Raw genomic sequence first — 16263 nt, 5'->3', positions numbered from 1 at the left:
AACTTTCCCAAGACTGAACACAGCAAATGCCTGTTGAGCTAGATACTGTGTTGAGCACCGAGATAAGACTGTTGGGCAATAAATCGGGGTTCCTACTCCCAAAGAGCTTCCCATGCTTAACCAATATCTCCAGTACTTACCTATCCTCAATATGCCTCTTTAAAACTCAACAAAAGAAAAAAAGAAAAGAGGAGGCAAAGCTCATTGTGGTTCTTTACATCCATTACTTAATTTTCTTTAGCCCACCCATCTTTAAAGCCTTAAGCAGGGAACCCAAAGAAGTAACATGTGTAACTGAGGAGGGGATAAATAATTGCAGTTGCTATTTATCCTAATTCCAGGGGACTTAGAGAAGAAGATGCAGGATATGTCAGTAATATACTGATTTGGGGGAGGATACTGGTCAGCTTCCTGTATGTTAGAATCTGATACCTACACTTGAAGAAATGAATGATAACCAAGGAAAGGAGTTGTATCAATGACACTGATTTTTCTATAACCAGGACCAAGCTTTACTGCTTATCAGTTTAAAAAAATAAATGTTTTACTATTACTGCAGACAAGGAAAAAGTAACTTATAAATGATACTTGTTTGGGCACAAAACTACCACTGTGATTATAATTTCCTAAAACAATCACCAATTGGAGACCTTTAAAGATTCCTACAATATAGAAGGAATTTGGCTTTATCTTGTGTAATACCATTATTATGCAAGACTTTGTCTATTCAACTCATTTGGAAGAGCTGTCAAATGGCAGTACCTAAATCTTGCAACTTTTTAGAATCTTGTTTTTCCACCATTGATGTGGAAAAAGGTTGCTTGCCCATTTTTCCCCTACTCCCTTAAGGCAATTATATCACTTTCTCTGGTCTCCTCAAGCCTCATAGACAGCCTCTCTCTGCCCTCAGCTTTGACCTTACTTTCTACCTCACTGAAAAATCAGAAGCACTCATTGAGGAATGCTCCCCGCACCTTGCACCAAATTGGCAAACTAACTGCATCTAAATCCTCCTCTTCCTGTGAAGAATGTCCTGTCTCATCCAAGGCAGTCATGGGCACCTCTTTCATCGTCTGCAAAATTCAGCCATTATCTCCACTGCACTATCGATTTCTCCTTGTCTTTGCAATCATTCCCAGTCACATAAGAACTCACTTCAGTATCCTTCATCTCCCACATCCTCCCTTGACTGCTCGTAGGTCAGCAAAATTTCTGGAAAAAGTTGGCATCTACTCCCTTCATTGCTTAAATGCCCCTTATTTTCCAGTCCATGGCAGCCTGACCTCTATCCCCACTCCTCTACGAAACCTGCCACAGTCTGGGGCTGCCAATAGCCTCCATAGTGCTGAATCCAAGGGATGCCCCCCAGTCTTTTTCAACACTGTCAGTCACATCTTTCTTCCTGAAACGCTTTCTTCTGTTTATGCTTTTAACACCATCCTGACTACTCCTCGCTCCGGCCGTTGCTTTTCATTCTCTAACTTGGAACAGCACATTCAGCAGTGTCTAGGGTGTTCTGATCATCTTCAGCTGCATTTGCCCTAGAGAATCTCCTCTGGACCCAAGTTGCAAAATGCTCCTTCGGCTCCTGATTCTAAATTCCTATCTCTAGCCCTGACTTTTCTGAGCTCCAGTGTCCTAGTTGCTACCTCCTTTTGAGATATACATAATATAAATATAAAATATAAAAAATAGGAATGTCAAATTTAACATATCCAAAACAGAACCACAATTCATCCAGTTGTTCAAACCTAAAACATGAAAGTCATCTGTAATACCATGCCTTTGATCATTCCTCATATATGATCCAAAATATGTTCTGGGGGTGTGCACTTTTCTCCATCTTCAGGACTCAAATCTTCTAAGTCACCCTCTTCTCTAACCTGTAATAGCAATCACCCTGGTGCCCTTATTTGCTCTCTCCCCAAAAATAGACTATTTTTTTTTAAAAAAAAAAACCTAAACAATGTAGTGTTACTCTCCTCCTTTCAGTAACTTTTCTTTCAGAATAAAATCCAAATTTCTTACCCTCACCTACAAAGCCCTCCAAGATCTGGTATACCTACCTCTCCACTGCCTCCTCCTGCACTTCCCTCTAAATACACTATCCTTCTTTCTCCCCCCCCCCCGCCCCCCCACTATTGCCGAGCTGTTTCCTGTCTTCATACCTTGGAAAAGCCTAGCTCTTAGCATGACTGTTCCTACTCCAGCTGTGAAGTGCCAGCCAGCTCAAAGGTCACCTGGTAGAGGCCTTGGACTGCATCTGAAACAGTCATCAAATATTATAATACGTTGCTTTGCCACTACAATTTCATTTCCCGAAGAGCAGCCTCTTTTCTTTTTTTTTTCTTCCTGTTCTCTATCCCCACCACCTGGACTATTTCTTGCCAAACGAATATTTAGTTCAATGAATGAAAGAATGCTGTCAGCAAAAAGGTTAGAAATAAATCAAAAAGCATTTTCATCTATTTTGACTTCATATCCAGAAAGATATTTGGACAATCAGGTACCTGTAATTTTGATTTGAGTCTTTCATTCCCTTAAATGGAAGATATTTTCTATAATATAGCTTTATCACTTGAAAAATGGGCAAAATTCATTTGTTCATTAATATTGTTAAGTTATATGCTATAAACCAAATAATGCTTTGAAGAAAAAATCCTTTTGTGGACTTTGGGTTTGGGGTGAGATTTAAATCCCCCTTTTGACTCATCTTACATCCCATGTATTTAGCGTCATAGCCCAAGGAAATCAGGGAAGCAGAAAATTGCAAACTGTCTGCTTAGAATGAACACAGGACTCAAGAGGATCCTATAAGGGCTTCTGACTTATGCCTTTGCTCTCTGCTTCTTCACATCCCTCCAGTGGCTCCAGCTCCAGCTTCTTCAGCTCAACCCTGCACGTTGCAGGAGGAACATCACTGAGCATCAAGGGGCTGCACAGAAAACAGTGAGGTCACTGCGCATTGAATGCCAGCCACCTTGTAGAGCCTCTGGTATACATTGTACCAATGAGCTCATGAAACCCACAGAAACTGGTGGGCTTCTTCCATGGCCAAGAATCTGCTCAGGCTGCAGCAACGTGCTGCTACACTTTGCCCTCTGTTTGCCATGCTAAAAGTAGTCCTGCTCTAACTAACACTTGTTAGTTCTGGAAGCTTCCAGAAGCTTCTTCAGTTCAGAAACCTAGAGAAAGTCATCAGTGGGAATGCCTGTCTTGGTCGGTCATCTGGATGCTGATCTCATCAGTAGTGGCCAGATGAGTCGTCTTCTATGAAGTGAATGGTTGCCTTGTTGAATAAGGGGACGATGGTGGGAACCACAAGTACATGGCGGCAGAAGTTGTAGTAGAAGGAAGCCCAGCTACATTCATCCCATCAGTTCAGGGAAGGGGTCACCCCTGCTATGTTGTTGGCCAAGGTAGGCTTACTGTTGGAGCAACCCATTTCCAAACCTCAGCACCTCAACACAATAAGGATTTGTTTATTTTTCATGCCACAATCCAATTGAGTCAGTGGAAGTAGTGAGAGTAGTGAGTTCTCTGCCCCCACATAGCCCTTCGGGGACCCAGGCTCCCTCCTTATATGCAGGGCTCTTAACCTGCAGTCACAGGTGCCCACAGGGTATATAGAATTTATGGGCAGGGTCTATGACTTGGATAAGGAGGAAAACATATCCTTACTCTTAAATATAATTTAACATTTCCTGCAATTGTGATTGAAGGCATCAAGCCATAATAATCTTAGCACTACCTGTAACTTTAATACCAACAGAAATCATGACTATTCCATATTGCATTACAATTTTAGTAGATAATGTGAAATATCATTTATGCTTAACACTACTCTAAAATCATAGTTATTATTAGACCTACTTCAAGATCTTGTTATTTAATCAGTGAATTAGAGTGCATATATTATCACAAAATATTTTTAACATTTTTATAACTGTATTTCAATATACTTGTTTTTCTTTTTAACTCTATGTATTTTATTTTAAATTTAAAAGCATTATTTTAAGAAGGGGTCTGTAGTTGCACCAGATAGTTCATGGGAAGCAAAAAATGAAGAACCCCTGGTCAGTGGTTCTGCTGTCCCCTAAATCCTTGTGTGTTCTCTGTATCTGGTTAGTGGAGCAGATTGAAGGTGACATTGGGAAATAGGTTACGTTTGAGGCTTAGAAGGAATGTGTCATCCCTTCCACATTGCATCAGCATAGTTCAGGCACATGACCCTCTTGGCTGCAAGGGAGGCTGAGAAATGAGGTTTGGCTATGTGACTAGGAGGAAAAGATACTTGGACGTGGTGAGATACAGAAATGACTCTCACCTTATTCATAGGAACAGTCTGCAAAGAGACAGCATCCCAATGAGATGGGGCTCCCTGGAGAAACTCATTCCCTATCAAATTCATTCCAGGAAGCATACCATAATACTAGAATAGCTGTTGTCAGATAATGATTACGCCTGTCTGTGTTCTGCTGATTCCTCCCTTGACCTCATTTAATTCTCATAATAACCTATGAGATTAGTATTATTGTTGTTTATATCTTATAAATAAGAGCACTGGGGACTTGAGAAATAAATCTAAAATGATGTCCCAAATCACTGTGCTGCACAACCACTGTGCGGTACTAATAAGACCCTCATTGAAGAACATAGACTTTCATACTGGTGGGAAAGATGGACTGTAGAGTCAGACTTTCTGGTTTCATATCCCAGCTTTGCCAGAACCTAGATCATTGACTGGGAAGTTTTTACTGAAGCTCTATATGCGTCTGTAGAACAGATTAATTATAGCATACCCTTTTTAGGATTAGCTGATAACAATGCCTAGAACAGCATTTTGCACCTACCAGTGCATGCGAGCCACTGTTACGACAGCCTAAGTGCCATTGTGACCATCTTTGTGAACGTGATCTGAAATACCAAGCAGCACTCAGTTCTCATGAAGAATTTGGGGAAATATTTGAGGTCACCAAGTTACTCACCAGCCCAGGACGTTCTAGAATGGTTGCTGCTAAGGTACAGTCAAGAGCATGGAGAGCTGTAACTTTTCTAAAGGGGTTGGGGGAGTATTGAGTGTTGGATGACAGAAGGCAAACATTGATGAGTTAGTTTTCATTTTAAAGTTAGCTTTCTCTCCCCTTCTTAGAACTCCATGAAGGTGATGTTCAAATGCCTCTGGAAGAACTGTGGCAAGGTGCTGAGCACTGCGGCAGGCATCCAAAAACACATCCGGACCATTCATCTTGGGTAAGGCAACCCTCCCCTCAGACCTGAGGTAGCCTCCATCGGTTCAGTGTAGGCCACCTGCACCCAGAGACTGCATGCCACACTGCCTTAGGAGTTCTGGACATGGGGCTGGCTGGCTCTTTCTAATCTCTAGAGAGATGGCCAGTTCCAAGAATAGGCCAGTATGTCCCAGGACAGAGAACAGGGATTTCATGTAAAACCTCCCTGATAGACTCAGTCACATTAGGCAGGTCTCTTCTCACAGCCCCAATTGCCCCTGAAAATGACTAGTTCTACATGGTTGTATAGGAGGAGAGTAGTTGATCAAATGTATGTGAGAAATACTTATAAAGTATAAAATACTAATGTGGGATCTGTGGTAGTGTTTCAAGGAGTTCTTGAACCCCTTAAAATTGTCTGTAATATGAAATGTGCATTTATTTTTTCAGTGGGGAATATTCATAAATTTGAGTCTCAAAAGCCTATTTTGCCTGAAAAGGGTTTAAAAGAATCACCACACCAGCCAAGTCTACTGCTGTTCTTCTTACAATGCCTGACAGTGTGGCTCAATCTTTCTGTTGCTCAAATTCATGCTTTATTTGTAAAGTTTATACTTTTCCTTGTATTATATAACAACTCTCTAAGGAAAGATAAAATGGAACTCTGGGACCAAAGCCCTTGAGCTTTGGTCCCAAACCAAACTAGTCCCAAACACAGTGGTGTTCAGCAGTCTCCTGCTTTTGTACTGCGGCCATCTGGAGCTTAGCAGGGCCATGTGGGGAAGCTGTATGTCACAACCAGTGTGCATAGGACAGATACAAACACACAACCAAATCTTTGTGCTTAGACACAGAGGAGTCCTTTTGAAAAGATGAGTGTAGAGAAATAAGTCCAACAGTCATTTACGTGGCGAGGGATAAATTTAGGAAATATATCTTCCATAAAATGTAGTGTAGGCAGGGGGAAAAAAGTGCTTCTACTAACCTGTGAGTGTCAGCTCCATAAGTGACTATGGAGAGAAGCAGGGATCTGGCTCCCTAACTCTGCAGGCTGATGTCAGGGGACACATCAGAGCTGCTTAACCCCAGAGGTCACCAAGCATTGGAGGTGTGGCCCAGTGCGGCTTGGGCTCTCACTGCCCGGCCACAGTCTGCCTGCATGTGCAGTAGTACTGCATTGAAATATGGTTGTGCATATCACCCTCACTTAGGACAATTCACAACATAACAGAGTTATTTAAAGGTTTAGAAAGAACTTCCTGAAGCTATAGCCAGGATGCTGGGTGTTTGTCTTAAAGTCCATTCATCTGCCCAGAAAATTGAATCCTTTTCAGCCCCACTTAGAAGCACACACACTATATATATATTTATAGACTGTGAGTGGTGTCTCACAATTTTTCTGTGCGCTCCTAGGGTGTACTCACAGTGGGTGGAATTCAAAATGCAGCCACTTTATGTGCTTCTCTAAGTATCTCCTTTTTACTGATGTACTCTTAGAATTGCTAAGTGAATTGTGGTTCACACCCTGCCAGCCACCCCCCAGGAAAGGTCCTTACAGAACTCCAAGGCCAACCTATGTTTATGAAGCCCTGCATCTGAGCTCTCTCATGACTGGGAAAGACAACTGCCCTCATCTTAATCCACGAGCACCATTATGTGACTGTAGGGACATGGCATTTTAACAAGTACTGGCTGTGCGTACTCGGTGTGGGAGGAAAGCCTATCAAAGCCCAGAGAAAATATGTCTTGCATCTGATGGAGCTGCCGTGCACACTGTGCCAGTATAAAAAGCGCACTGTTTTTCTCTTAGATCACACACCATTCTTGTATACTAAGGGCTGATTCTGACTTATCACCCTGGAGGACTCACGATTTCCCCCAGGTCTGCATGTCTATTAGTAGCACTTGGCAACCAGCAGCAACGCAGCCTGCCTTTAACTGGAAAGGAAGCGGGGACAGGAATAGAGCAGATGCTCATTCTTCATCCCTCTCTCTCGGGTCCTCAGTGGTATGCTAGTCAGCAAGCAAGCCAATCCCGAACAGACCTGATATGGCACAGACAAGCCAACCCAGGTACCTCAGCCCAAGAGTTCAGGGGAAGTGGAACCGGACTGGGAGAAGCCACTGATTTGGCCAAACAAAAGTCCTGGGGAGGGCAGTTTATTTTAGGTTCTAGTAGGGATCATCGGTAGAGAAACGCGTTTGTTCTGAGTCGGTGACCTACAGCTGCTATGGACGTGTCCATGAAACGAGGGGTGCCTGACCTCATAGAACCAAGTGCCAGACAGGCAGCACTTTTCTAGAATTAACAAGCCTAATAAATATTTTCTAAGCAAATAGTTACTTTGTTTCACTCAAAACTTTCTGTGGGAAAGTAGTTTTCCTTGATTCAGGAAGAACTTCGAAAGCACCTGGGAAGATGCTTTCCTAGTGATACTAAAAATTAGAAGGTCTTAATTTTTAGTATCACTAGGAAAAGACCTTCTAACATAGTCCTTATTTTTATTAAAAAAAAAAAAACACATAAAACTTATTATGTGTCAGGTACACTTCTGAGTACTTTGTTCATTTAGTCCTCATGTCAAAGCAGGTACTCTCATTATCCCCATTTTATAAGTGAAGAAATTGGGCCATGGGGGCCACATATAAGCTTCCAAAATCATACCCACTATTTTAAAGTGTTGATTAGGAACTGGGCCTGTGAACCCATGGCCTCAGTTCCTGGTACAACAACCTCGGCTGCATTCATTGTTCAACATTTAATAGGTACCTGCTAACACCAAATGCACTGATAGGTATGTAGGGACAAAGATCAACAGCAAGACATGCCTCTAGAGAAGCACAATCAGTGAGATCACAGGTCAAAAACAAAAACTGCAGAGCAGGGACTGAAAGTGTAGCTCAGTGGCAGTGTGCTTGTCTGTCATGCACAGGCCCTGGGGTCCATCCCAGCACTAAAAAATAATAATAATAATTATAGAAATGTAGCAAGTGGTTGACTCAAGGGATGAACATGCTTTAAAGGGAGCACAGAGAACTAAGAGGAGTTAAGTCCTAATGCCTCACTTTCAAAATACATCCAGACTTTGACTTCTCATCGCTTGGAGCACCGTCAGCCGGGCCCTGCCACTGCCAGCGTTCATCTGGATTATTGATGGCAGCAGCCTCCTGCATAGCTTTTTGCTCCTGTGCTTGCCCTCCTGTCCTCTATTTTCTAGACAATAGCCAAAGTGATCCATTTTTTAAAAATGGTTTTCATTTCTCAGAGTCCCCATTAACTCCTATCACATCCAGAATAAGTGCTAAAGCCATCACTGTGGGCAGTGAAACCTCATTGAACTTCCTCTGCCACCATGCCTTGAGCTCCAGATGCTAGCCTCTCTGTACTCCTTGGAAAGTACCAGACTCACCAGAGGGCCTCATGTCACTCTTCCCCATGTCCTTCCCATAGGCCCACTTGGTCTCTCCCTCACTTCATTCAGGCAAGTGTCTGCTTAAATGTCACCTCCTCAGAAAGGCTTCTCTTGGACACTCTAGGTAAGTATCTCATGCTACTGAATTTTTCTTTCTGGGACTTATCAACATCTGATATATTAAATATGTCGCTATGTTTCTTATCTGTTGCCTCTACAAGACAGTAAGTTCCATCAGGACAGTGTCTGTAATTTGTTCTCTTTGGTATCAGGAGGCCCTAGAACAGTCTAGATATACTAGATTCTCAATAAATTGTCAGAAGATTGAATGAATGAATGAACAAATGAATGAATGGATTTCTTTGTCTTAGTCCATTTTCTGTTGCTGTAACAAAATTCCCAAGACCAAGTAATTTATAAGAAATAGAAGTTAGTGGGCTGGGGATCTAGCTTAGTTGGTAGAGTCCTTGCCTTTCAAGCACAAGACCCTGGGTTCAATCCCCAGTACCACAAAAAGAGAGAGAGAGAGAGAGAGAGAGAGAGAGAGAGAGAGAGAGAGAGAGAGAAAGGAGAAAGAAAGAGAGAAAGAAAGAAAGAAATAGAAGTTAGTTTGGCTCATGGTTCTGGAGACTGGAAGTCCAAAACCATGGTACTGACTCTGCTCAGCATCTGGTGAGGACCTTCTTGCTGCATCATAGCATGGTGGAGGACATGATGTGGTGAGACAGAGCAAGCTGCTAGCTTGGGTCTTTCTTCTTCTTCCTTATAAAACCACTAAAGTCATCATGGTGGTCCTACCCTTGTGACCTCATCTATCCCAATTACCTCCCAAAGACCCCATTTCCAGACACCATTATTTTATATAGTCCCCATATATGGGATTGTTTCTGACACATGAACTTTGGGTGGACACATTCAGATGATAGCAGATGTCAAGAAAGACTTCCCTAGAATTGGATAGTTGAATGTTGCAGGTTAAGTAAGAGATTGACAGGCAGATGAGAGAAGAAAAGCATTCTAGACAAAGGAGTAAGATGTGCAAGATTTCAGGGCAAGAAATAGTTGGCTGAGCACATCTGTTTGCTCTCTTCTGCTTTAGGCGTGTTGGAGACTCTGACTACAGTGATGGAGAGGAGGACTTCTACTACACGGAGATCAAGCTCAACACAGATTCAGTGGCAGATGGACTGAGCAGCCTGGCCCCAGTTTCACCCTCCCAGTCCCTGGCTTCACCTCCTACGTTCCCCATTCCAGATTCAAGCCGAACGGAAACTCCCTGTGCCAAAAGCGACACTAAACTGATGACACCATTGAGCCGCTCAGCTCCCACCACCCTCTACCTCGTGCACACCGACCATGCTTACCAGGTGACTGGCACGGGCTTGGGAGTGTCATCACTCTGACCCTGACCAAAAGCAAGGGGCAGACCCTAGCAGCTCATGTTGAAACAGACCCTCCAGCAGATGCTGATTCACACTCAAGTCTGACAAGTCCTTAGAGACAGATCCTGCAAATGCAGGGCCTAGTTAAAACTCCTTCTTATATAACCCTTACAAATTTCCTTTATGGGGCTGGGGGGATAGCTCAGCTGGTAGAGTGCTTGCCTTGCAAGCACAAGGCCCTGAGTTCGATCCCCAGTACTGCAAAAGAAAAAAAATCTCCTTTATGTACTTGTAATGGTGTTCTCCCACCTCTGTTTTATAGAAACTTTCCATATCACTGTGTAGCGTTCAATTAAATTGAAACACTGGATTGTTTGAATCTTTCTCTGATCCTTAACTATCTACTTTTTGGTCTATCCAGTTTTTTCACTATCATTCATAACTCCACTATGAACCTCTCACTGCCCGATTTAAATTCTCAGACATTATTGAGTCATCTGAAACATGAATGAACAGTTTCTGAATTTTGCTGTGTGTTGCTGAAATACTTTCCGTGACACCAGATGCAAAACCACTGTTACTAGCCAATATATTTGTAATTAGAAAAACTAAGCTACAGAGGAAGAATTCAGCCTCTTATTTAGCAGTGCTGAACTCAAGAGAACTGATAGAGCTCTGATTAAACTACTTGGTGGAATCAATTTCATTCCTGATTCTTGTTGGTCAAAAAGAGTAACTCATTCATTTTTATGTGTCACTGTTGTCCTCCAGAAATCACAGAATTGAAACAACTGAATTAAATCATTTTGCTCATCTATGTAATGAGAGAATTGGAACACACATAGGTGAACTAGGTCTTTCCCAAAGGAAATATTCATAATATTGGGAGTTTACTGTTTTTAATCTTTATAAATATTCAGCATAGAAAATTTTAAAAACATGCCCCCCCAAAAAAAAATTTGTCCCTAGTCCCAACAACCAGAGGTTCTCTTGGTTAATGTCTTCTTTTAAGACTTTGTTCTATGTCTATGAATAGATACTTTTTTAAAATGGGGAAAATCTAAGGAATCCATTGTAGCACTGTCTTTACCTGCTTTATCTTTTTCTACATAATGTGTTGTTAACGTTTGTGCATGTCAATCAGCCTTCTTCAACAACAGCATCTTTAATGGTTCTTTGGATATATCATAATGCATTTACCTGTATCCCTGTTACTGAATATTCATGTCATTTCCAGGGGTTTTTAATACACATAATACATGATTCTTCAAGGGACATTCCTATATTCATTGCTTTAGAATGAATTCTTATAAGTGTAATAGCTAATTCATAGAATACTAAGAATTCTGATACTAAATTACACTCCTAAAATGTTGTGCTAATTTACACACCATTTCCCAACTTACTCAACAAGTTTATATTTCCAAATTTTATAGGCCAAATTGTGTATGAATGTCCTGACATATGAATGTGTATACATAATAAAATTTCTTTGCAGAAATTGATAGCCAAAAATAGTATCCTTGGGCTGAGGATGTAGCTTAGTGGAAAAATGCTTACCTAGTGTGCACAAAGCCCTGGGTTCAATTCCCAGCACCACAAAAACAAAACTCCTTCTTGATAGATTGCTCAGATACATATAAAAAATTCTATTTCTGGTTACTCCCTTTGGCCCTATTTAATCTCTACCTATTAGATTATTAGTTCAAGTTATTAATACAGCTGGACCATTCCTAAGGCCCTACTTCGGTAATAAGAACTTAAGTCTCTAAGGGAAAAATCTTTCCTAAGAACTTTCTGTTTCCTATTTAACAGGCCACACCCCCCGTGACTATTCCAGGATCTGCCAAGTTCACCCCCAACGGCAGCAGCTTCAGCATTTCTTGGCAATCTCCTCCAGTCACTTTCACAGGCATTCCAGTAAGTAGAAAAACAAAGAAGCCAGAAAACTGGGCAAAGCAAAATGTAAATTTAGAGACCAAATTGTAGAAATGTGCAAGAAAAAGACAAAAGCCAGAATGGTAAAAGTACTGTATTTCATAATCAGTATTTGTAAATTCATCAACAAGGTATCTCATGGCTCAGACAGATCCAACTGCTTTCTGAAAAGATGCTCTGACGGGTGTTTTAGAAAATTTCTAGAAGAGTTTTAACTGGTGGCAACAACTTACTGGAAATACGTTTTTTTGAGTTGGCAGTATGTTCATGTTTCCAAAAGACTATAAAATTAATAGCTGAACTCACCTTGTATGGAAAAGGTAACGTTCATTATTCTAAATAACTACAAAATTTAGTACTTTGAAATTAAAATTGTTCTGTTGGTGTCTCATTTGAAGGTTCAAAAATAGATAAATGGAACTCTTTTTTTCTTTCAACGCCTGAATAATCCATGCTGATGGGTAACTTGAAAATAAATGAGTGCTAAAGTACACTACCAGATTTCAGAAGTACATAAGAATTGACTTGACATATTAAGTGATTTCAGTCTGACAAATCACCATAAATTAACCTGATTCCTAACCATTTATTTAGAAGCCTACCGGGTCTTATATAGTTTATCACAGACCTGCACACCATCGATGCTGACAGTGGTGTGTAACTTCTGATAAGGTTCAGAAAGTAGTTTTTGATAACAGATGTTACTTTATTTTCTCTTCTACACCCCTCCCCACAAGGACCTCACAAAAGCTTCTTATTGTCAACCACTGGCAACTCCCAGAGGTTCCCAGCAAAGTCTAAAGCCTCCTGTGGAGCTGATAAAAATGAAAGTGGCTGAATGAATTATGCTGTGCTCTGCCAATGAATATTTATTAAATCCCATAGAGGAATAGCCAACAATAAAAATCATCCTGCTGGCAGCAATTTGGGAAATGGTGACTTCCAGAAAACAGTCCTGGAATGTGATTTTAAACAATACTGTGGAACTGGAGTAATTATGAAAGTTGCCTGCTTGATTGAACAGTGGTAACTGCTGGCAGCTCTGAAAGGGTGACCTTGTTAGTAGACATTAGAAAAGAGCAGCTTAGATGTGCAGGTATTCCTTTTGCTTCTGGCAAGAACATGGATCCACTGGTGGAGGTGTGAGAGGTTAACAATCTGTCCTTTTGGGGGCTTTTTCCTTGATAGACGTACAGAGACCCAGAGGAGATCTCCGTATCTTGTCTGAGACAGCCCTTCTATGATAACCTAGAATGGCAACTCCAAAACAGACTTTCCATCCAATTCCTGCCTTTGGCTTGGGAAGAGCATACACCACGTTGGTCATCTGATATAAAAACATGTATATCATGTAGGCAGAACCTCCCTGTTCAAATCCCTTTTCCAGTGACCTTGGTGACCAGCCACACACTGGAGTTATTTTCCCCTTTGCTTTCTTAATTGTCTCCTGATCTGTAGAGAAGTCACTTTTAGTGGCTTCTTAATAGCTGCCTGTAAACGTCTTACATAGTAGGATGCCAGCCAGTGGGCCTTGTGTTGTTTGTTTTCCAACAATGAAATTTTAAACCTCTGGCATGGACACTGTGTACATCTCTACCCGCAACTCAACATGGTAGATCTTTTGCAGAGTCCCTGGTTTCCCTGTGTTGGTTACTAGGAACATTATAGCAGAAAACTTTGACAGAAAGTATATACGGTGGCTGAGTTAAGTAGGTATTCAACAAACTCCTATGTCAGCTTCTAATTTATTCTTTCCCCAGAGAAGTCCCAGTTTATCTGGTTGTGTAATCTGTCGTAGCCAAACTTGCCATTGCTATTTTACAAAAGGGGGTATTTTCATAGATTTTCATTTTCCTCTACAAAGGCAACACTGCACTTAACAACATTCCCTATGTTGCCACATTCCCTATCAATACCATTTTGTTTTGTTTTTTAAGAACAAATGGATGCTTGCCATCCTATTCCTCCTGTGATTGGGTAGCTTTCCTAACAGTCTGCACCATGCAGATGCAGCACTGTTGCACATCCTATGACTGGGTGCTGGTGGAGCTCCCTGACCTGCCTAGAAGTTCTTGTCATAGGCCCTGGAGGACAGGTGGCATCTAAGATGAAATTCTCCCCTCCTAAATTGGTGTAATAGTTTCAGACAGAAGATCTCAAAGTGTTAGTGAATCAGTATTAATGATGTCTTCACTTATGTCCAAACTTTAAAACAGAGCAGTTTCCATATTATAAAACACTTTAAAATAAATGCCCCAAGGTTGTCAGCCTCATTTAGGTTTACTTTCCTCTCCCATTTTTGAGACCTGGTATTGAAGAAAGATTTTGAACATTTTCTAGAGAATGAGGAAATCGTCTTCTGAGCAATCCCAGGGTTTGTAGGATTTTACTTATTCATTTGTCTGTGCTAGATTTTCCTGAACATTAGGTTTTAATGAGTTCCCTGAGTAAGACCCCTTCCCTGAGGTGGGTATCCAAGAAGGCTGATCTGCATATTCACAAGCACTGTGAGTTCAGTCTTTTCTAGCCTAAGGCTGCAAGGAGTGGGAGGGGAACGTAGACCCTCATTAATTACAAGCTTTTTTTACCCTGTTTTTCCCTCATGGTCTGACTTTAGTTCTAATTATCTCCATGCCTTTCTCTCTCTTTTTATGACAGAAAACTAAGATCTCTTGGCTCCTTCATTAGTCAGCTAAGGCTACCATAACCAAATACCATAGACAGGGTGTGTTAAACAGCAGAAATCTATTTTTTCTCACAGTTCCGGAGTTTAGAAGTCCCATACCAAGGTGTCAGCCAATTTAGTTCCTGGTAAAGGCTCTCTTCCTGGTTTGTAAATAGCCACCTTCTGACCATCCTCACCTAGCTGTTCCTCTGTATGTGCAATACATAGCAAGAGAGAATGAGGGTGAAGGGAGGGAGTCAGGTACAGTAAGGAAGAAGGTGCACAAGAGCCAACCTTCTGATGGCTCTTCTTATCAGGGCACTTATTCTATTAGATTAGGGGCTCATCCTTATAACCTAATTTAACTTCATGCCTTAAAGGCCTTATCTCTGAATATAGTCACCCTGGGGGCAGGTAATGTTTCAATGTATGATTTGGGTCGTGGGAGACAAGCATAGTAGTGCTTAATTGTGAGATGCTTAGAGTTTTGGGGTTTGTTGTTTTTTTAATGCCTTGAGAAAGAGTTTGAATTAGTATAAGAGGTTAAAACCAAAGTTCTTTTCCATTTGAGAAATGGAAAATTACAAAGTAATTCCTTCAACACATTTACAGAAAGTACAACATTCACATTTTTGCTCTCAGGTGAGGCTTGGCCGCACATCCTGAATCTGGCATCTATGAACTCTGACCTCCAGCCAGTCACGTCACCTTTGTAAAGCAGTGACCTCCATGTTTATTCTACCTGGCAGAGCTGCATGGTACAGCACAGTGCCTGGCATATGGCCAGCATTGTGGAGCGCTTATTCTTACTGCCATCATTTCTATTAAATGGGGATCAGAGGAAGCGGATTCTCCCTATTTAGGATATTTTCATATAACACAAATATACTCAACACCAGGGAAAGATTAGCCACAATTTTTGCAGACTATATTTTAGAGTTCTTTAAACTCATCTGAAGTCATACCTAATCAGTAGACAAATTATGAGCCTCTTATTTACTTAGAAATAATATTATTTAGTTCATCAAATACTTAATAAAACATGTTTTAAGGTAGAACTCAGAAAAGGTTCAGAAATAAAGACTAAAATGTAGAGACCACTGGAGAGTCAAAATCATGCTTTATTGGACTTTATTTTAGGGCACACATTTTCTTCAAAATAGAATCATTTATTGAGATAGAACTTTAGTAAATCTTTAGGGGGTATGTTATTCAGTATGTATTCATTATATATTCGGTATATATTCAGTATGTACAATATGTAAAAACCAAACCAGGGTAAGAAGCATTTCCATCTCACTAAACATTAATCATTTTTTTGTGTTGGGAATTTATTTTTCTAGTCATTTGAAATATATCAGATTGTTTTGACCTATAGTTACCCACCTGTGCTAATGAAAAACCAGAAGTAATTCCTCCGTTCTGTTTTGGTGCCCTTGGACTTCTTCCTGTGCCTCTACCCTCCTGCCCTTCCTAGGCTTTAGTGACCACCATCTATTCCATTCTTCTTCAAGATTGACAGTAGTTTCTGCAAATGAGTGGACAATATGCAGTACTTGTCTTTCTGTGTCTGGCTTATTAACAGAATGACCTCTGCTTCTGTCCATGTTGTTGCAAATGATAGGATTTCACTT

General features: G+C 41.0%; 1 protein-coding gene across 2 annotated transcripts in view; it reads left to right on the top strand.

Annotated features, from left to right (window-relative positions):
* The window catches only part of ZNF704 (zinc finger protein 704), a gene marked incomplete at its 5' end in the record, with an annotated part of 212561 nt that overhangs the window by 178293 nt on the left and 18005 nt on the right, over positions 1-16263 (top strand). For both annotated transcript variants that reach the window (XR_013759243.1, XM_079111046.1), the window contains 3 exons: positions 5153-5253; positions 9744-10011; positions 11842-11946. Coding sequence is in view for 1 of the 2 variants with exons in the window: in XM_079111046.1 (XP_078967172.1) it covers positions 5153-5253; positions 9744-10011; positions 11842-11946 (474 nt within the window). The remainder of the gene's footprint in view (positions 1-5152; positions 5254-9743; positions 10012-11841; positions 11947-16263) is intronic.

Source organism: Sciurus vulgaris (assembly GCF_902686455.1).
Source record: "Sciurus vulgaris genome assembly, chromosome: 1".
In the NCBI taxonomy this organism is placed as follows: Eukaryota; Metazoa; Chordata; class Mammalia; order Rodentia; family Sciuridae; genus Sciurus; species Sciurus vulgaris.
This window is presented reverse-complemented; position numbering and strand designations above follow the sequence as displayed.